The following is a 22,315-nucleotide window of genomic DNA, read 5'->3' on the forward strand; positions in this document are numbered from 1 at the left end:
TTTGGGCTCTGTAAATACATGAACTGACTTGGGCCTGGGACCGGAGCGTAGTCACATTACGTCATGGCATCAGGAAGTCACTCCCTTCCTTGTTCTTCCTCCCCGGTATCCCGGAGCTTCAGGCCCTGATTTGCTGCGCTGTGGCCATGTGGAATCCAGCCTCTCACACCTTTGAGATGGCGAGCAAGTGGAAAGTGTCCCCTGCTCCCCAGGGCCAAAGTAGCAGTATCCATAGTGGCCCCATGGATGAGGACTCTCTCCTGGGGGTGACTGTCTGAGGAAGGCTGTTTGTGACAGAAGCAGGAGCCTGGCAGCCTGCAGGGTGAGGGGTCAGTGGTAGAATAGGGCTCCTGCCGTGTCTGATACCACACACGAGGCACGCAGGAAAAGAGCTGGGATTCATTTCCGGGAGAGCTACCTGCTAGGAATCAAACCGGGAGCAGAGTGACCCATGTTCGCTTGAGCCCAGAGAATAACAATGACTTCACATAACAGTTGCAGGAAGGTAAAGGCGAGACCCTTTGTTACAAATAACCTCCTTTATAACCAAGGACGCTGACCTAAAGAGGGCTCTGCAGGCGCAGTGGAGGGCATCCTCCTGGCACGGATGCTGGACTCTTCTCCTGATGCTGGGGCTTGCCACAAGCATTTTGGTCCCTTGCCCACCTGCAGTGTGAAATTAAGCAAGGCAGGAGTGATGCGCAAGGAGCAAATTTATTGAGCGTCTGCTGTTGGTCAGGGATTGTGCTAAGGGATGTTATGTCATCTCAACAAAGCCCGGTGAAGCAGCCATTATTACCCCCATATTACAGAAGAAACGGAAGTTCAGATCTCAAGGCCCTTTTCAGGATTAAGCAGCTTGAAATGCATAGCAGGTACTTAACTGTAGATGCTTCCTTTACAGATTCTTTTTTTTTTTTTTTAATTTTATAGGTATTTTATTTGCTGCTGCCAGTGTATATAAAATAATTACCCTTGTGAAACAGAAATTCGTGAAAATTCAGAGAGGTAGATGTTAAGGACTGACAGAAGCAGAAGTTTTGTGTAGTATGGCACGTGTTACAGGAATAAGCTTTTTGTACAGGCTTCATATTTCGGTCTCTTTGAATATTCTCCAGCCATGAAAAGTGGTTTAGAACACCTTCAAATTCACTACAAAAAAGAACAGACTTTCTGGGGTCTGAAAGGATTTGTACTTGAAGATACTCCAGTCAGCAGGGGGTCATGTTGTGCATTCTGCAGACAGAATTGTTTCAAATCTGCAGCTGCCTGGGAAACCTTCACGCGGTTGAGCCCGGCCTCCAGCCGGAGCTGTTGAACTACTTTCTTCATAGTGGTGACACTGGAGGAACCAGACATGGTGCACGCGAGAGTCGGGCAGATTTGTTGGTAGTGGGTTGGTGGATGGCGAGTCCGCGAGGCCAGACGGCGGGGCAACTAGGCGAGAGGTGGGGCTCGGAACTTTGTCTCTAAGTTTCCGGTTCTTTGCCCAGCGGCTCCACCCTCGGCGCGCATGCGCGCCCCCCTCTACAGAGATTCTTGAGTCCACAAGAAAGTAGCGGAAATATTTGATAAAGGGGTCACTGGATTCATTCATCTGATTCTTCAAGAAGCTACAGTCTCGATGCAACTGGTCCTTCCGAACGCCAGTGAGGGGGAGAATCAGGCAGAGAGAGGTGCAGCTGGTCCCAGGAAGAGCTGGTCCGCGAAGCAGCTTCAAATTTGAGAATTTTTAATGGCTTCTTCAAGCAGTTCTTCCTTTTCATGAGTATTACTCAAGATTGTCCAAGATGATTTTCATAACCACAGAAATACGTTTCAGAAAAGTGGGTATTTACTCTGAAAAGGAGAATAGTGCATTGTTCAGGTCAAAAGGAAGTCCAAGACTGGTGTTCCCTCTCCCACAATTCACACAAAGACACGTGAATTCTTCTGGCGGGGGCGGATTTTCCCAGGAAGGAAGTTCACTGTGTCCGCAGGTGCTCACCCCTCCGCAGCTCTGACCCTGCCTGCCCACTCGCCCTCTCGGGGGTTAGGTGATCCTGTCTGCAGCCTGGCTCGTTCCAGACTCTCCCTGACAACCCAGAGGGATTTTCAGGACCTGCCTGCAGAGCTGAGCTCACAGGTAAGGGACAGCCTAGTGTTACAGCCAGCCCTGTCCTCATTCAGAGCCTCCCCATCCAACCCTTCCTGCTGCATGTGAGGAAACTCAGCCCAGAGAGGGGAAGTCACCTGCCCAAGGCCCTCAGGGGATCAGAAGCTGAGTTGGGATTTGAGCTCAGGTGGCCTCTATTTATGGCAGCTCAGTGCCTGGAAGGGATTCAGAAAGCTGAGAGCACACAGGCTGGGTGGGGTTGCTGCTGTGAAATGAGGAACGAGAGGTCCCTGTGCCTGGGGCTGTGGGGGCGGCAGGAGAATGTGGCCTATGGCAGCTTCCAGGTAACGGGGTCTGCGCTGCTAAGCCCAGGTAACCACGTGACCTCTCTGAGCCTCGGTTTCCTCTCCTGTTGGATGGGACAGGAAACACTGCCCCCGATCACCCCACAGGCTTGTGGGAGGAGCAACTGCTGGCAACAGAGGCTCACATTTGAGCTGAGCTTCCCAATTGTCACAGCTCTTTCCCAGTCATTTAATGCTCACGACAAACTACGCAGTGGGTGGACAGAGGCCCGTGCCCATTTCCGGATGAGAAAACCAAGCCTCGTCAGGAAAGTGATCTTACAGCAGGTCCCCTGGTGGGTCAGTGGTAGTGCCAGCATCTGGCTCCGCTGCTCCCTGACAGACAGGGCCGTGCGCCCTCCCCTGGCTGCTCTGGTGACCCTTTGAAAAAGATTTTCCCCCATGAAAAACGCTCTTCAAAGAGGAGAGCGCAGTGCAAGTCAGTGGACAAAACGCTGGTGTTGGACCAAAGCAATCGGTGCACATTTTGAAGTTCACACTCACTGTAGTTAGGGTGACCTCGGGCAAGTTACGAGCTTGGTTATTACCAACAGCTGCCCCACATCTTCCTGTAAATAAAACTGCAAAAGAATCACCGCATAGGGGTCTTACCTGTCGGCTGCAGGGCTGCCCGTATCTCATTTCAGTGACAAAGTGCTCACAATTTGACCTGAAAGGGTTGTAGTTCCAGGTCTGACCAATTTTCTTCTTTGCCATACAGACAATGGCATCCGCAGGCCGTGGTCGGTGCGTGTGGTCCATGTGGTTGCTGACCCGGTACTCGCATTTCCCTGCTACTTTCTTCAGCGTTTCGCACGTCACTTGGACACTTTCACAGTCATCCATGCTGCTCTTGGGAGAGCGAGCCCCAGAGAGCTGACCTGGGGTCACAGACAGGCACTCTAAGAGGCTGCCGTGCTCCACAGTGTAAGGTTGGAAAAGGAAGAAAAGATAAAAGTTCTACTGACCGTTGAGGGTCACCGTCCTTTTCTTTCACTCTCATCCTCCCCTCCTTTTTTAAATTAAGTGTGATGAGGGAAGGCAGAGAGACAGACTCCTGCATGCACCCCCAACTGGGATCCACCCGGCAAGCCCCCTATGGTACAATGCTCTGCCCATCTGGGGCCCTTGCTCTCTTGCACCATAACTGAGCTATTTTTAGGACCTGAGGAGGAAGCTTCATGGAGCCACCCATGGAGGGGATGGCTTAGCCCCCGGGGCCGATGTACTCAAAGCAATCGAGGACTCAAACCCAGGACATTCACACACCAGGCCAATGCTCCACCACTGAGCCAACTAGCCTAGACCTATTCCCTCTTGTTAGAGGTTAAATTTCCCAGAAGTGCAATTGTTTGATTTATAACTTTTGTGACTTAAATACTTCATATGTTGTGGACATGTTCCCCTAGCAACAAATGTGGAACTACGTCATAACTTGAAATGACTGCCATGGTGTTCCACTGATGTCACACTGTCATTGATTTGACAGATCCCCAATCGTTAGGCTTTTCAGTTGTTTAAACTTGTTCTCAACTATAGACAATGACATCATAAAAACACTTGCAGATTGTGCTTCTTTGGGCGCAGGTCTGAATCTGACAAGTTTTTGAGTGTTTTGAGTGTCTACCAGGAAGAAGCCAGTCCCATTCAATCTCCTTGCAATCCCTTCTAGGTGAAAATGCCGGTCTCCATTTCACAGACCCAATCCGGAGCCAGAGAACTTGAGTGTCACACCCAGCGGACAAAAGTTGTGGAGCAAGGATCTGAAACAACGCCAAGGGCCTAGCAATGTCTACCTATTAAATAGAAATTGTGAGGGTCCATGACAAGGGGGAATTTCCTCGTCATTTCCTTACCATGTCACCTGACATAGTTCTGGACACTTAAGAGAGAGGCAGGCACAATAGCACTGTCAACTGAGTCCACATTCCATTACTTAGGGAATGAAGAGCTGACATGTTATGATTCAAAAGGAAACAGATGCTAATGACTCCAGTGACTTGTCTTTCATTCCCTCTTCCCACCATAAAGCTGGTGTTTATGCAAGTAACTCACCTTTACCTGGAGTGCTCACATGGACCACATAACTGTCTCCCACATAGATGGCCCAGTGCTGAAAAACACCTCGAGAAATTGCAATGATGTCTCCAGGTATTGGGTCTTCGCGGGACTAGGACAGAAAATGCAGAGAGTGTAGACCGACTTGCAGGCACCAGCAGAGACCTGGCGGGGAGCTGCAGAAGCTCACTGCCCCGCAGGGCAGTGCCTGGGGGTAACCCAGGGAGGAGAGAGCGCGGGGACTGCTGGGATCGCCTGCTTTGCTGTCACCTCAGAGAACCCCCCTTTGGGGACAGGAGGGACAAATGCTTGGCTGAACCCTTTCCTTCTCATTTGACTGACTCTCAGGGCCCTAGCACATTTGTTCTGCCCCATTGTTGGCAATTAACCATGTCTTTTATCTTCTGTTGTGACACTGACATCCTGAGTCTTACTGAAGCTGGAGAGACTGACCCTCCCAGGACTAGCCAATTCCCGAAGATAGGCCCCATCACTGTACTTTTCAGATACAAACAAACTGATCCTGAGCCTACAGCCCCGGCCACCTCCTTTAAGAAGTTCTCACATTGCAGGCCTCCATCCGCCTGCCCCAATCCCCCCAGGCCCAGGGACTGGACAACCAGAGACAGCCCCCCGCCCAGAGCCTGCAGAAATTATTCTAAGCCTGTTTACCCTCAACCACTCTTCCCGCAGAGACTGCAGGAAAGGCTCTAGCCCACTTTTTCTCCCTACTTCCTTTGCCTCCTCACCAACCCGGTGCTTCCTATGTGGGCCCGAGGGGCGTGGCGTGACGCGTCCTCTTGGGACCCTGAGGAACAAGCTAGCATTTCCGTTGCCTTTGTCTCCTGGTCTGTGGTCCTTACTGACCCTCAAGTAGTCCATAATGCACCATGTTTAAAAGCAGGTTGTTGCCCTGGCCGGTTGGCTCAGTGGTAGAGCCTGGCGTGTGGGAGTCCCAGGTTTGATTCCCAGCCAGGGCACACAGGAGAAGCGCCCATCTGCTTCTCCACCCCTTCCCCCCTCCTTCCTCTCTGTCTCTCTCTTCCCCTCCCACAGCCAAGGCTCCATTGGAGCAAAGTTGGCCTGGGCGCTGAGGATGGCTCTGTGGCCTCTGCCTCAAGTGCTAGAATGGCTCTGGTTGTAACAGAGTGATGCCCCAGATGGGCAGAGCATCGCCCCCTGGTGGGCGTGCTGGGTGGATCCCAGTCGGTGCATGCGGGAGTCTGACTGCCTCCCCGTTTCCAACCTCAGAAAAATACAAAAAAAAAAAAAAAAAGAAAAAGAAAAAAAGCAGGTTGTTCATAGTCTCACTGACTGGTCTCCTCCTGAGATCCGCTCCCCTCCTCCGGGCGCTCAGTCACGTGAGACAGAAACTACGGACTCCTTAGGGCCACGCAACGGGCAGCAGGCCAAGCGTCTGACCTGGGGGCGAGCACACAGCCACCAGAGGGAAATTTCCAGGACGTGCACGCAGCTGCAGCCAGACGGGGTGGAACGTTCCCACCCACGGGTGTTGGCACTGACTGCAGGGGCTAAGGACTCTCCCAGGAGCGACTGCTCCGCAAGAGCGCAGCTCGCTCTCCCCACGCCCACAGCAGGCCCCCTGGGGGCACTGCGCCTCTCCACACTCACACCCTCTTCCCAGGGCCTGAGGGTGCCACCCAACACTCCATTTGCTCCCCACATTCTCCTCGTTCTGTCCCCTCCTCCTGACATCACTCAGCCCGGGTCGCTCAGAGGCCTGGAGTCATCCTTCACTCCTCCTCGCTCAGCCCCACTTCCGATAACAGGTGCCTTCAACGACGTCTTCATCCGCGTCCTCCTCTAGCTTGGGCCAGAGAATACTGTCCCTTCACCTCCCACTCCCATTGCAGCCACTCCCACTCCACCTCAGGTCATCCAGTGGGGCCCTCGGTGGGAACATCTGGCAGTGACCTGCCTGGAGCCTCAGAATGAAAGAATGAAGTCCACACTTTCTAGGCAGCTCATGATCTGGCTCTTCCCCCTCACCCCTCTTGCCCATCCCCCTTCTCTGTCCTCCCTCCTCCCCTCACCCCCCTTCCTTCCTCCCTCCATGCCTCCTCCCTCCCCCTTTCTCCCTCTCATCCCTCATCCTCCTCACCCCTGCTCCCCTTCTTCCTCTTCCCCTCATCCCTCCTCCCCTTTAGTCCTCCTCCCATTCCTCCCTCCTCCCCTCCTCCCTCCTCCCCCTCCCCCTTTCTCCCCCTCATCCATCCTTCACCTCCTCCCCCTCTCATCCTTCCTCCTGCATGTCTCCTCTCCTCTCCGTTTCTCCCCCTCCTCCTTTCGCCCCCTTCTCTCCCCTCCTTCTTCCTCTCCCTTACCCCTTCTCCCGCTCATCCCTCCTCCCCCTCATCCCTTCCCCCGAATCTCTCTTCTCTCACCCCTCCTCACGCTCATCCTTCTTCAACTCCCTCTCCTGTGCTCCTTCTGAGCTGCCTGTGTTTCCCGCACCTCCTGCTCTCTCTTGCCTCTGCTCTCAACTGTTATGTTCCCTCTGCCTCCAAACACTTTCCCAGGCCCACTCCCTAGCACACCCTCTCCCAGGAGTTGCCCTCTCCCCTGGGGCACCTCACAGCCTCGGGCAGGACCAGCTGCCCCGCCCCTCTATGCACAGATCACTTTTGATGCGATTTCCTGTACCGATCTGTCCTGCTCCTATGGTTTCGGACCTGTTGGGGGATGGGAAGAGCAGGGGCGTGAAGGGCAGCCTGCCCAGCACCCCTTCTTTTAGGACGAGGCCAGATCGTCGGCCAGGACGCCGTACAGTGAACTGACTTGGAGAAGGTCTCCCAGCTGGTTGGTGGCAGTATGAGACCCCGGACTGGCTCTCAATGGAACTTAGAGCAACAGGTTCCCTCGACCACTAGCCTGTGCTTGCCAACCCTTTAGAATGTTTTTCTAGACTGAAAGGTGCTCTTCAAGGATGTGATACACCTGGGTTCCTGCTTTATTTCATGCTGGACACACTGGACAAGTTACCTAAGCTCTGTGTGCCCGGGAGCCCATGTGCAGACTGGCTTGTTGTCAAAACTTAATGAGCTAAGAGCTTCGAAATGCCTGAACTGCAGCATTACCGTGAGAATTAATGCTGTAGTATTAATAGGAGAAATACCACGCATCTGCACTGGTGGTATCCCAAAACCCCACCCTTAATCCCACTCTGGGACAAAACCAGAGAGAGGAAGATCGCCCCCCCCCCACCCCCCACCCCCGGGCCTTACCAATTCCCGAGGAACCCGGCCGTATCTGAGATCGGTGATAAACTTTTCATTGCTGCCAGGAGGAGGTACATACATCTTGTAACCAATCATGTCCTCGGCAGAACTGATGATCTCATCCACAGTCCGGGGTCTGTATTGATGGTCCAAGCGGTTGTTGACCCGGAAGTTGCAGCCCAAGGTCACGGCCCCCAGGGTCTCTTTTTTCACCACAACCCTTTCAGTCAGAAACATGAGCATGTTAAGGACACTAGTCCTGGGAAACCCACCTGGGAATCACAGAGAAAGGTCAAGGGCAGATGAGGTAAAGAGAAAAGAAAAACGGACAAATTATACGTTACGGAGATCTGGGGCATAACACCCCCCTTCCACCCCACTCACCCCCACCACCGCCCAAATGGGAAGAATCACATACTTGGTTATGTTGTTGAAAGGTTTTGTGAGCTATTTTACATGCAATAAATGTCATAATTGTCAATGTCTGGGTCACAAGACGATGTTATAGTATTGTGTTATAAGTGTGTACATAGTAAATTTGACCAATCCCCTTTTCCTGAGCATTTGAGTTGATCAAAAGCTTAGCCATGATGAACAGCTACGTTAAGAATGTACTGATCTACCTGTTCACGTTTATACCCCGGTATATTTCACAAATGGGTCTATTTTCATTAGCAGCTACTGTGCTTAGACACTTCTCTGGGCTATTTTTCATATATTGACTAATTTAATTCTCTTCATGCCCTTCAAGGAAATTATTGTCATCTCCATTATACAATTGGGCCCAAAGGACACTACCAGACACTTTTGTGCTGTGAAAAGCCCTGGGCGCAGAATGTACAACTGCCTCTCTCAAGTTCCAAAGGCCAGAGTCCTTCCAGTGCAGCGAGCTGCAGCGTAGAGAGCCCGTCCCATCAGTGTCCGCGCCCCCCAGGAGCCCGTCCCATCAGTGTCCCCTCCCCTCCCTTGGGTGGCGCAGCCCAGGCTGCAGGAGAGCTCTCCGCTCCTGGAGCCCAATTCCATTGTCGTAGTGAGCCCAGGTTGTATTTTAGAAGTAAGCACACTATTTTTTTTTGTTTCTAATCTCCAGGTGGATGGTTGCACGTGGAATTCATCCTCTTAAGAAAACCTGTCCACACCTAGAATATCAGATATAAAGTGGACCACATTCCTCAGAGCCCTGCTTTCTCTTCCAAGGCCCCCTAAGTGTCAGCTGGATTAAATGAGCTTGATTTACTATTTATAATCAGTTCTTATGTTCTTACCACATCCTCAGGGTGAATGAAAACTTGTGGAAAACACATAAGCTGCATGGTTATTATTCTGAGGTGGATGACAATGGTTTTGCCCTTGATGAAAACAGACCATCAAAGGTTACAGGGCCGTCATTCCGTGGGGCATGAACCAGTCTGCATCTAACTCAACAGGCTTATTCTAGACACTTGGATTTCTTTCACTGACGATGAACCCGTGCCGATTATTCTCCTGTAAGCCGGCTTTGCCCCCCTTTTGCTTCTGTCCTATTTTTGAGTTAAATAAACTATTAACAAGCACTTGCTATGCATTTTCATGAGGATGTTTTTATCGGATGGACACCCGTGAAAGCTGCCTCTGCTAAGGACCGTCTATTACAGATACTACTAAAATACCTACTTGGTGAACTCACGTGCTTACAAAAAACACACCGCTGAGAGCCCCTCTTATGTAAGACCTAGACAGTGAGTCTGAATAAATTGGCTGCTCGAAATGATATCATCAGAGTCCACAAGAACAGAGTAAGTCAGCCGGAGCTGAAGGAATCCTAGTCCTGAAGCAGCCCAGCTGTGCCGGAGGAGCCAACGAGCCTCCTGGCTTCTGGCAGGACGGGTCACACCCCCGAGAGGACAGCGGATGCACTCAGACTACGATCTGCGGTCTGTGGTCCGCGCAAGCTCAGTGCAGAGAGAATGTGACGCTCCGCTTGGTGGGGATTATTTCAAGCGCTCTCGTTACCTTGTTAACAAATACTATGAAAATTATACTGTCAGCGGCCCTTACGTGGAAGAGTCAGATGGATCACGTAACCATGTCCCACATACAGGGCCCAGTCTTTACAGTCATCGTGGAGAATCTCAATCATGTCCCCAGGCTGGGGCTCTTCAATAAACTGCAAGAGAAAAGCCAGAGGTGGTGTGGACAGACTTCTAGGCCCCAGCGGAGGCCCTGGCTGGGGAGCTACAGCTCGGTCTGGGCACCGCCTTGCTGCTGTTTGTCACCTGGTTAGAGCTGAGTGGTGGAGAGCGACTGTTGCCCGTGGAATCCCATCTTGAATTCAGATAGTCCCCTCTTGGGGGGAAGCAGGAGCTAGCACCCTGAGAAATGAACTTCTGGAATGGGAGAAAGGAGGACTGTCTGCGTGAGTGTAGGGCATGTGTGTGTTCTGTGTCTGTGGGCATTGTGCAGATGTACGCTGTGTGTGTGCTGTGTGTGCATGCACCCACTCTGGGGTGCAGATATGCATGTGCAGGTGCGTTGTGCACGAGTCCTGAGCATGCTGTCACACAGCCTGCATGTCATAGTCCTTCGCTGAGGCGGGCGCCCAGGCCGTATGGGTCAGGTGAGTCTTGACCTTCTCTGCCCTTCACAGCTCCCTCAGGGGCTCACCGTCCTTCTCGCCCTGGCTGTCCGTGGCCGCAACAGGCACCTCTCCCACTCTGTTCCCCACTCCCAGACTTGGGATACCTACCCTTGGAGATGGTCACCCGGGAGACAGGAAATGACAATGTTTTAAGGGGACCTGAGCCTTAAAGGGGGCTGCCCAGCTTCCTGCACTGGGAAGGTGGGTGAGGGGCTGACACATCCACCCCGCAGGGTCTGCTGGCCCCTTCATAACCGCAGGCCGCCCACAGCCCGGGAGCAGCGCCATTCACTCAGGTGGGGGACTGACGTCAGGGAGGGAGAGGGCCTTGCCCAAGGACACTCGGCTGGGACGTTCTCCCCTGGGTTTGTCTGCCAAGTCCCATCCTGGTGCTGACTTGTCCCTGCCTCCCGCCCCTTCCACACCTCTTCCTGCTCCTCAGTGTCCCCACCCAGAGCACATAGCTTCGTGATTTGAGAATTTTTCAGTTTTTGTTCCTCCTTGTGCCTGACCTCAGCAAATGACAAACGTCCTTCCACCCTCAACCCGAGCCGCCAGTGCGACTCCGGAGGTCAGTCTCTCCGTGTCCTCCTTTCCTGCCAATATCCATTAACTGACACTGACCCTGGGTTTTATTATTGATTTCACGTAATCATCCCTCTTTTTTTTTTTTTTTTTTTGTATTTTTTCTGAAGCTGGAAACGGGGAGAGACAATCAGACAGACTCCCGCATGCGCCCGACCGGGATCCACCCGGCACGCCCACCAGGGGCGATGCTCTGCCCACCAGGGGGCGACGCTCTGCCCACCAGGGGGCGATGCTCTGCCCACCAGGGGGCGACGCTCTGCCCACCAGGGGGCGATGCTCTGCCCCTCCGGGGCGTCGTTCTGCCTCCACCAGAGCCACTCCAGCGCCTGGGGCAGAGGCCAAGGAGCCATCCCCAGCGCCCGGGCCATCTTTGCTCCAATGGAGCCCTGGCTGTGGGAGGGGAAGAGAGAGACAGAGAGGAAGGAGGGTGTGGTGGAGAAGCAAATGGGCGCTTCTCCTATGTGCCCTGGCCGGGAATCGAACCCGGGTCCCCCGCATGCCAGGCCGACGCTCTACCGCTGAGCCAACCGGCCAGGGCCTAATCATCCCTCTTTCACCCACGACTTTCTTCAGGACACCCCAGGTTCTGATTCCATGACCTCCATGGTTTTCTGACCAGTCAGCCCCCTGCCATCTGTCCCTACAATACCAGTGTGAGCTTCTTGAGGGAAGCCATTTGTTCTTGATTGGGGTCCCTAAAAAGGAGATTTCCTGCCTGGGTTTCTGGGGCCAGAGCTCTGGGGGTAAAAGAGATGGACATGCTTTGTGGTCTGGATTCTACATGGGCTCTCCTCCTGCAGAGGGAGGTCGTGGCAGGAGCTGACGGGAGACTGTGGGCAACCATGGTCACAGCTTCCCTGTGCACTGAGTGCTGGTCACAGGTGCAGCCTGGAAGCTTCTGTCTCCAGCCCCAGCTCAGCCCTGAGCCCCGGACTCATACGTGCAGCTGCTCCTCAGCCTGTCCCCCTGGGTGTCTGACGGGCCACCTGGAACATCCCACCTCAGCGTCACATCCTTCACGTCCCTCCCCACACGGCTCTGCTGTCCTCCCCTCCTCTCTCCGCCCGACCACCCACGCCCTCGGCCCGAGCCCTGGAGCTCCGGTAGCACAGCAGAGAGAGTGGGCACTTGGGTTTGAATCCTGCTTCTCCCTCTTCCTAGCTGTGTGGGGACGACACACTCGGGAGCGGTGCCGGGGGAGTGTGGAAGCTGGGCCCAGATCTTATAGGACAGTGTCCTGAGCTCTTACACAGGCCCACAGACCCGGAGCGGGTCCTGCCTGAGTGCTCGCTGGTTCTTAGCAGACCTGTCGTGGTCCTGGGTTGGCCAGTCTGTCCCTGAGCACCCACAGGGGCATCGGGAGCTGCCTTTAGGGGTCTTTCTGGAGGCTACGAATCCTCAAGTGACATATCTGATGAGTCCCAGAGGTCCTCCAATCATCCCCTCCTTCTGCACATGGGGAAACTGAGGCCCAGAGAGGTAGTGACCTGTCCAAAGACCTGAGTGGATTCAAAGCAGACCTGAGATTTTCTCTCTGTCATCCTGGCTCCCAGCCAGCAGGACCCCAAGAGTCCACTTTTGCATCATTCAGGACAATTTCTCTCTGTGTGTGCACAGCACGGTCACCCCCACCCCAAGGAGACCTCCAGGAGGGACAGGGAGCTCCCAGAGAGGACCTTACCTGCCGACTTTCGGCCTTGCCATATCTCAGATCGGTGACAAACTGCTCACAGTTCCTGCTCAGAACACCGTTCTCTCGCACCTCACCAATCATTTTCTTTGTAGAACTGACCATCCTGTGCACGGGCTGGGCTTTGTACAGGTGGTCCAAGTGGTTGTTGAGCCAGTAGGAGCAGCCCTGCACCACATCGGTCAGGAGCTCCCTTTTCACCTGCCCTGTGCTCCTGGAGGTCCCAGGAGACTTCCCTGGAACCAGAGACAGAGTGTCAGGAACTGCAGGGGGGCGAGGGAGGGAGAGGAGGCAAAGACAACACAGGAGGGCGAAGGGAAGGCACGATTGGTGTTTGTTACTTCACAGATGTGGTTGGTAATTCACAGAAGTTTCTCCTTTAGCTTAACAAGCTGGGGATATTTTTCACGTTAAGGAATGTTGTGATGGCCAGTGGCTGCCATTGTGCTCCATTATATGAATGGACATCGTCTAGCTGAGCAAATCTCCTATTATTGAGCATTTCGGTTGTTGAAAAGTTTAGCCATTGTAAATGATGATAGCAAATCATATCTGTTATGTAGTCATCTTCACTCACTTGTGTATTTCAGAAAGAAATCAAAGTTTTCTTGGTCCCCACTGTGCTAAAGACACTATGTGCAACTTCTTATAGACTCCCTGGTCTATCCCCCTTTATGCACTGAGAACCCATCCCGTGAGGTAAACCTCCTGCACACTCAGGCACAAGAGGTCCCCAGGTCCTCGTAGTCATGCTTCCTGCTCCAAGCCTCCCCAAGTGTTGGCTGGATGGGAAGGGTGTGATTTAAAATCAATTCAGACATTTTTTCAACTCTGTCGAGGTAGATGACAGCTCATAGAAAACTGATAAGATACACATAGACTGTGATGATGGTTTCTGCCCAGCGACAATGCAAACGCTTGGTGACAAAGGTTATGGTGCCATTGCTCTGCAGGACGAGGAACATCATGCATCTCAGTTAGCAGATGCGTTCCAGCACTTGTCTGTCATTGACGATGCACACATCTGTGTCCTGCACTGTCCTTTAAGTGGTTTTGTCATCCTGCTTCTCCTGTTATCAACGAGTAAATAAGCTGTCCATAGGTCCTCACGTGTATTTGCATGAGACTTCCCTTTGTGACTTGCAAGCCTGTGAGAGCTGCTTCTGTCAAGGAGTATTAAGTACATGCTGTCAGGACACTGTGCTCTGTGGAATCATATGCGTGCACAGGACAGAGCGCTGAGAAACACTCTCATGAGGAGACCGCGGACATCCGAGACCGAGCTGGTTAAGTGAGATGGGACTCTGCATGCCCGACAGCTGGCACTGAGCTGGAGAGCACTGAAGGCCGAGGCAGCCAGGCTGCCCTGGGGCGCCCACATCAATCCCCCTGCCCTGTCCGGACTGCGGGACCCACTGAGGGTACTCAGAGGGGCCTGGAGGTAGGGTGAGCACAGGCACTGTTCAAGGAGAAAGAAACTTGGGTTGTCCATGGTGGCATTTAGTTTTCTTTCTTTTTAACTTATTTGTTTTTTAGATTTTATTTATTTATTTTTAGAGAGAGAGAAGGAGGGAGGAGCAAGAAGCATCAACTCCCATATGTGCCTTGATTGTGTGTAAAGCCTGTAGCCACAGCCACCATCACAGCCGCCTGGCCCATGCAGGTTCTCATTTGATTCAGACAGACGGCAATGATACAACAAAGCCAAGCACTGGTGAGCCATCATCTTTATCCTAGCTTGTACCTGGCGGGCAAGAAATACACACAGTGGGAAAACACTTCCTTTTCCATTCAGGGCTCCCAAAGCCACTGACTTATCCAAGTTTCCTAGAATCAAAGTTTTCTACCTCACCAGCCTTATTCACTTCTGTTCCCCATCTCCTTCTCTCTGCACAAACTCTGCACAAACTGGCTTCTCCTTCAGCACTTCGCCATCTTGCTGCTTCTCCTCTCCTCCATGTGGTCTTTCTCTGCTCTCCTTTCTCTGCTCTCTCTTCTAATGCTAATCTCAGGAACCAAGAGAGAGAGTAAGCTCCCGGTCTGCCCCCATTTTGTAGTGTAGAAATCAAAACCTTTAATCCAATATACAAACAAGGAAGTCTCTGATACAAAGTTGCTTAGGGTGGGAAAGGCTTAGTCCCGCACGCCAGGCCGACGCTCTACCGCTGAGCCAACCGGCCAGGGCTTGTTCTTTATTTTAAATATTGTATTTGTTCCCCCCCTTTTTTTTTTTACTTTAAAATAAGATATGTGCAGTGTGCATAGGGATTTGTTCATAGTTTTTGTTATAGTCCGGCCCTCCAACGGTCTGAGGGACAGTAAACTGGCCCCCTGTGTAAAAAGTTTGGGGACCCCTGCCTTAGGGTATAACAACCCTGCCTGCTTACAGCCTGTCCCCCACACCCAATGAAAACTATAAGTGAGCAAACCGATATATCATATTTACAAACTTATTTGACCAACACTGGGCAAGCCCAGGATTTTGAACCAGCGACCTCAGCATTCCAGTTTGACTCTTTATCCATTGTGCCACCCCAGGTCAGGAGGTGTTTGGCTTTCAATTGTTCTCATTATGTTAACAAATCTTGTGACAATTACACTGTCAGCAGTCCTTACTTGGAGGAGTCAGATGGACCACGTATCCATACCCCACATAGATGGCCCAGTGCGAGTAGTGTGTCCGCGAAATCTCAATCAAGTCCCCAGGCTCGGGTTTTTTATAAAACTGCAAGAGAAAATCAGGGAGGTGTAATCAGATTTCTGGGCAACAGCAGAGACCCTGGCTGGGGACCTGCATCTTGGCCTGGGGACCCCCTTGTTCTCTTTATCACCTGGTGACAGTGTGTGTGGGGGAGATCTCCAGGATCCTGTGTGGTCCTAAGTCTGCTGTGGCTTTTAGAGGTCACCCTATTGTCAACTGGAAGCCTGGAATCTGGTCGCACCGAGGCCTGGAAGCCGGAATAATAACCTTGTGCACTGGGAGAGTGAACGTTTGTCTAGAGCAGGGGTCCCCAAACTTTTTACACAGGGGGCCAGTTCACTGTCCCTCAGACTGTTGGAGGGCCGGACTATAAAAAAAAATCTATGAGGCCCTGGCCGGTTGGCTCAGCGGTAGAGCGTCGGCCTGGCGTGCGGGGGACCCGGGTTCGATTCCTGGCCAGGGCACACAGGAGAAGCGCCCATTTGCTTCTCCACCCCCACCCCCTCCTTCCTCTCTGTCTCTCTCTTCCCCTTCCGCAGCCAAGGCTCCATTAGAGCAAAGATGGCCTGGGCGCTGGGGATGGCTCCTTGGCCTCTGCCCCAGGCGCTAGAGTGGCTCTGGTCGCGGCAGAGCAACGCCCCGAAGGGGCAGAGCGTTGCCCCTGGTGGGCATGCCGGGTGGATCCCAGTCGGGCACATGCAGGAGTCTGTCTGACTGTCTCTCCCCGTTTCCAGCTTCAGAAAAATATATAAAAAAACCCAAAAAACTATGAGGCCCTGGCCGGTTTGCTCAGTGGTAGAGTGTCGGCCTGGCATTCAGAAGTCCCGGGTTCGATTCCTGGCCAGGGCACACAGGAGAAGCGCCCATCTGCTTCTCCACCCCTCCCCCTCTCCTTCCTCTCTGTCTCTCTCTTCCCCTACTGCTTCCGAGGCTCCGTTGGAGCAGAGATGCCCCGGGCGCTGGGGATGGCTCCTTGGCCTCTGCCCCAGGCGCTAGAGTGGCTCTGGTCGTGGCAGAGCAACGCCCCGGAGGGGCAGAGCATCGCCCCCTGACGGGCAGAGCGTTGCCTCCTGGTGGGCGTGCCGGGTGGATCCCGGTCGGGCGCATGCGGGAGTCTGTCTGACTGTCCCTCCCCGTTTCTAGCTTCAGAAAAATACAAAAAAAACCACACAAAAAACTATGAACAAATCCCTATGCACACTGCACATATCTTATTTTAAAGTAAAAAAACAAAACGGGAACAAATACAATATTTAAAATAAAGAACAAGTAAATTTAAATCAACAAACTGACCAGTACTTCAATGGGAACTATGCTCCTCTCACTGACCACCAATGAAAGAGGTGCTCCTTCTGGAAGTGCGGCGGGGGCCGGATAAATGGCCTCAGGGGGGCCGCATGTGGCCTGCGGGCCGTAGTTTGGGGACCCCTGGTCTAGAGTATGTACGTTATGCACGTCTGTGTCTGTGTGTATTGTGCATATGTATGTTGTGTGTGGATTGCATATACCTGCACAGCCACTAGAACCCAGATGTGCATATGCGGCTGTATTATTTGCAATATTCTGCATGAAAAACCCCTTTTCTGACTGGGAACCATCGCTAGCAACGCAGGACTAGCGAGGGTCAGCTTCTCTGACTTTCACTCTGGCTGTCCATGGCCGCACCGGCCCCTTCTCCTCTCTGTACCCCACTGGCCTGACCTGTTCTGGAGCACCTACCCTTGGAGATGATGACAGGAGAGACTGGAAATGACAGTTTTATAAGGAGCCCTGAGCCTTTGAGGGGGCCCTCGTTCGGCTCTCCAGCTTCCTGCCCTGGATGGGTGGGGGCGGGGTGGGGGTGGGGCTGACACATTCACAGCAGAGGGCGCTGCTGGCACTTTTCAGAACCGCAGGCGCCCACAGCCCAGGCGGAGCAGCAGCATTCACTCAGGTGGGGGACTGACGTCAGAGAGGGACAGGGCCTTGCCTAAGGACACTCAGCCAGAAGCGCTGCTCCAGGTCTATTCTTCCTTGTCCCTCCTGGTCCTGACTCCGTCCCTGCCTCCCTCCACCTCTTCCTGCTCCGTGATGTCCCAACTCGGGCACTGCAGTGTTGTGATTTGAAATTTTTTCAGGTTTTATCCCTTGTTGGGCTTCATTTCAGCGAATGATAAACCGGCTGCAACCCTGGTCCCCGGCCGCCCAGCCTGAGACCAGCGGTCACCTCTCTTTGCCCTCATTCCGTGCCAATATCCAACAACGGATGGTGACCCTGCAGTTTCTTCTGAATTCACTTCTCATCCATCTCTGACCCATGACTTGGTTCAAGGCAGCCCAGTTCCAGATTTTATGACCCGCCATGGTTTCTCGAACAGCCCCCTGCCTCCTTTTCCTATTACTCTACGTCCAGTCTCCCCAAGACCCACTGTGGCCTTCCCAAGGGGCCCATCTGGTCATGATCTTCACTGGCCTCGGGGCACAGGGATGCTCTTGGACAGCTCTCAAGTCCTCCTGCTGAGCCTTCCACCCCCTCTCTCTCTCCCAGGGCCCTGTCCCTGTCCTCCTCCCCCTCCCAGGGCCCCGTCCACCCCCTCTCTCTCTCCCAGGGCCCTGTCCCTGTCCTCCTCCCCCTCCCAGGGCCCCGTCCACCCCCTCTCTCTGTCCCAGGGCCCTGTCCCTGTCCTCCTCCCCCTCCCAGGGCCCCGTCCACCCCCTCTCTCTGTCCCAGGGCCCCGTCCCCAGCCCCCTCTCCCTCCCAAGGCCTTGTCCACCCTCTCTCTCTCCCTCCCAGGACCCTGTCCCCAGTCCTGACTGAAGGACTTGCCGGTCCCCTCACCACACAGCTCACTGTCACTCTGCTCCTCTGCACAACCGCTTCTCTCTGCCCCCAGCACCTTCCCCACACCCGCTCCCTCTCCTCCCCGCCAGACAGACATCCCCCCTCTGAGGAGCTGCCCTGATCCCCAGACAGGCTCAGCTGCCACTCTCTGGTCCCCAGCCCCCAGGACCTCCCCCTCTCCCTGCATGGGTCCTTCCTCCTCCCCCACTGCAGTTCCCTGTGTCTGTCTGCTCCCCCTCTGGGCTGTGAGCTCCAGGCAGGGGGATCCTGTGTGCTCGGCCCTCCCTCCCTGCATCTCCACGATGGGGACAGGGGCCTGGCTTGGAGCAGGAGGACAGGGACTGAGTAAGGAGGGGGCTGGAGGGTCAGTGGGACCAGGACTCCCCCCCCCCCCAACTCCTCTTGGTCAGCCAAGGCGGGGCAGGCCCAGAGCCGGTCTCCATCCAGGGGAAAGTGAGGGGATTTTTCACTCTGAAACTGTCTAATTAAGCCAAGGTTAGAGTCACTGGCACAGGACCCTAAGGCAGATGAAATGTGAGCTCATGACCTGTATGGGTAAAATGGTTCCCTAGGCAACAGAGCCTGATTTTGATTGGCCGCAATAAAGCCTTCCCCAGAAGCAGGGATGCAGATGGACCCGCTCCAGAGAGGGCAGTTCCCCTCCCAGAATTGCCCCATTTGCAACAAGAGTCCCTGGCCAGCTGCCTCCTGTCAGCTGCAATCCAGGGTGCTACCCCTCCCGGGGACACGTGTGAGTCTGGACAGCAGAGGTGATGGGAGTAAAGATGTCTGAGTCAGATTGCTGGAATCTGAATGCAGATTATCAGGCAGAACAAATATTTGGAGGAAAGTGGAGCGAGCATAGACCGGGCTTAGTAATCACGGAACCCCTGCAGCAGCTGAGACCACAGCCTGGACTCACTCACTGCCCTTGTCCCGGGTCCCTGTCAGCCCACACTCCTACCCCTGCTCTGGCAGGCACAGCCCCTGACACCACATACCCTCACCTGGGACTCCCCCTCCTGTCCCAAACAGAGAGGAGGTCAGTTTCCCTGAAGACCTCACAGCCCTGCAGCAAAAGAGACTTTTAAACAACATGCAGTTCCCCTGAGCCTTCCACAGACGAGCTCTGGAGGTAACAGGCCGGGACACAGACTGAGACCTCTACATACAGGAGGAAGCTGCCTCCCTTTCCTTCCCAGAAAGACCCAGGGGAACTTACCGAGGAGGCCATGGTGATGTGTGGTGTGTGGTGTTGTGCTCCTGTTGGGACAGCTTTTATACCCAAGTCCAGAGTTTCACTTTCAGTTTCCTTTGTTACTAAAGTCATGGGTAGGGTGAGGACACCTGGTTTCTTGTCATCTTTAGAGATAAGGTCAGTCAAAAATCAAAATATGGCAAATAAAGGAAATTTTCTTGGTTATGAGGGAAGCAAGTTGGAGAAAAGGGGACCGTGGAGACAGGTTCAGAGGTCAGCCCGGTACAAACTGCCACTGCCCACTGCTCCCCTCGTAGGGTCTGTCCTTTTTTCTTGCCTTTTGTCTCCCTTCCTCTTCTGCCCTGTGACCTGTCTCTGCGATTCCCAGCTGATTTCCCAAGATTGGCTCCTCCAACATGTTCATACTTGTGAGTGGCAGAGCTGTGGTAACAATAGAGTCCCTGTGGACGGTGGCTTGGGGCTGCTTCTACTGGGTAGCTTCTAAAACCACTTGAACCATAGGACAAACCTGGTCTGTGGATGGGATCATCAGGCCGGGATTGGTGACAGAAAGAAGTATGGAATTATTTCTTATAGCATTCTGGGGCTTTGTTGCTGATGTCAGATATGGCTAGTCCCACTGTTGTGTTGACAAGGACTCGTGTAAGATGATTCTTCTCCCTCTGGAATAGTTCTTGGAACGGGATTATTGATTGGGTTTGGGAAACCACTAGTGAAGCATGCACACTCTCTCTCATGTTAGTACTGCAGTTACTATTGTCATTACAAATATTTCAACCCCTCTGGAGGAAGCATAGGTATATATCTTTGTGGTTTTAATCTGCATTCATCTATCAGTAATGTTATTGAATACATTTTCAATGATTATTGACTATTAGACTATTCTTCTTTGGAATGTAACTACTCAAGCCTTTTGTCTTTTTATAAAATGGGTTTGGGATATCTTCATTAATACTTTTTAAATTTATAAATCACAGAATTTGAAGTCCTTGTGTGGCTACTCAGGTATCTAAATCCCATGAGTCTGCTCCTCTGGACCCTGTATCCCTTGATTGTCAGTCACCTTTTTCTTCTCTACTCGTCTAGTAATTTTCAATTGTGTGCTGGATATTGTGTGATACATTATAGAGGTTCTGGGCTATTATCTTTCTCTAAGAAACAGTACGTTTTGATAAGGCTGGTAGTTAGATTACTGGTAGATCACCTTGATCCCGTGAAAGCATCAGTTCAGATTGTGTTTCGGCAGGACCATTTCAGTTTTAACTTTGCTACTACAGCATAGCTATTATTCTTAGGGCATATTTTTTTGGTTAGTTTGTTTCAACAGAATTTCTACCTTTCTTAGCTATTAGGCTTTTAGAAGATGATCTCTGATGGGCCTCTTGGAAAGCCTTGTCTTACATATGTCCAGCTTACAAGTTCTCCAAGAACACTAAGGACATTAAAAGTAACTCTTATTTTCCAATTCCAGGACAGATACTTCGGTAGTAGCCTAACTGAATGTAGAACCCTCATCGCTTTTCTTTCTCTCTCTGCATCAATCTAAAACATGTTTCCATATGAACCATCCTCAGATACCACTTACATAAAGTTATTTTCTTATGTAAATATGACATTCTATTATTTCTAAGTCTAAATTCTTCTGTCTGAATTTTAACATCTTTTATAATACTCCGATCTCTTCTTACTTAAGCAATATTAAATTCCACGACATTTCAATATTAGCATTCAGCTTTAGTCAGACCAGCCAACTTACTTATTGCCCCCAATAAGTAAACCATTCTCTTCCTAAACTTCATACATGTATTTATATATTCCCCTCTTAGGACAGTATCGTCTTCCCAGTCTAATGATCAAAGGTTAGAAGTTCCAACTCCGCGAGAAAAGCTTCCTTAACTCTTCCAGCCTTCTCTGAATGATACTCTTTTCTGAATGAATAACTATAGCACTTTAGAACTGATCTACACAGCCTGACCTGTGGTGGCGCAGTGGATAAAGCATCAACCTGGAACGCTGAGGTCGCCAGTTCAAAACCCAGGGCTTGTCTGGTCAAGACACATATAAGCGTTGATGCTTCCTGCTCTTCCCCCTTCTCTCTGTCTCTCTCTCCTTTCTTTCTAAAAATGAATAAATAAAAATCTTAAAAAATGAATTGATCGACACACCTCAGTTATATAAATATATTGCCTAATAATTGACTGCCTTTGTTTCATGTGTGCTCTCAGCTACACAATAGGGACTATCCCTCATTCTTTGCATTGCATTACAGACTCCATTTATTATGTGCCTACTATGTGCCAGATATTATTATAGACTTTTAAAAATAAGCTATTTTTAAAAAAGTTTATTTATAGATTTTATAAAGAGAGGAAGGGAGAGACACAGAAAGACAGAAACATCCATCTGTTCTTATGTGTGCCCTGACTGGGGATCAAACCCACAACCTTTGCAGATTGGGACCGTGCACCAACCAACTAAACTATTTGGCCAGGGCTAACTTCACCTTTTTTAGAGCAGTTTTAGGTTCGTGAAAGTTATGGAGATTTGCCATATGCCTGCTGCTCCCAACCATGTACAGTCCCCTATTATCAACAGCTCCCCAGAGGGACCTGTTACAATTGAGGAGCCTACATTGAGGCATCATGATCACCTGAAGTCTGTACTAGGGTTTACTCTTCCAAAGGACTTTTGTACACAATTTTGGGTGCTTCTATCTCTATAGCTCTCTGTTCTCTGGTACCCAGCTCCCTAAATTCCAGATGTCTAAGAGCAGCCTTGCACTGTGATCTGCTTCCCCCTCTCAATGAGACTGTCCATCTATGTTTGACTATGTTTTCCTGCACCTTGGCTTGGGAAATATCCTCAGATAGAAGTCTGGGTGCATGTGGGACTCCACTGTGTCCCTTCAAAGTATTAGGGTCCTTGCTGCTGTCCAATGTCTAC

The 22,315-nt window shown here is 52.0% G+C and overlaps 1 protein-coding gene and 1 pseudogene across 2 annotated transcripts; both read right to left on the reverse strand.

Annotated features, from left to right (window-relative positions):
- Positions 1 to 905: 905 nt before the first annotated feature.
- LOC136388047 (uncharacterized) lies at positions 906 to 19,438 on the reverse strand. Of its 2 annotated transcripts, XM_066360093.1 has the most exons (10): positions 19,376 to 19,438; positions 15,248 to 15,356; positions 12,623 to 12,867; positions 9,774 to 9,882; positions 7,743 to 8,008; positions 4,495 to 4,609; positions 3,052 to 3,320; positions 2,723 to 2,820; positions 1,279 to 1,839; positions 906 to 1,141 (listed from the first exon to the last, which is right to left on the reverse strand). In XM_066360093.1, exons 1-9 carry the CDS (start codon positions 19,385 to 19,387, stop codon positions 1,776 to 1,778), a joined length of 1,287 nt encoding a protein of 428 aa, XP_066216190.1. In that variant the 5' UTR covers positions 19,388 to 19,438; the 3' UTR covers positions 906 to 1,141; positions 1,279 to 1,775. The 2 variants fall into 2 exon arrangements, with proteins under 2 accessions (XP_066216190.1, XP_066216193.1); XM_066360096.1 differs by lacking the exon at positions 2,723 to 2,820.
- On the reverse strand, positions 1,152 to 1,359 carry LOC136388123 (guanine nucleotide-binding protein G(I)/G(S)/G(O) subunit gamma-5 pseudogene; annotated as a pseudogene).
- Positions 19,439 to 22,315: the final 2,877 nt, after the last annotated feature.

This window comes from Saccopteryx leptura, chromosome 1, assembly GCF_036850995.1.
Source record: "Saccopteryx leptura isolate mSacLep1 chromosome 1, mSacLep1_pri_phased_curated, whole genome shotgun sequence".
Classification (NCBI taxonomy): domain Eukaryota; kingdom Metazoa; phylum Chordata; class Mammalia; order Chiroptera; family Emballonuridae; genus Saccopteryx; species Saccopteryx leptura.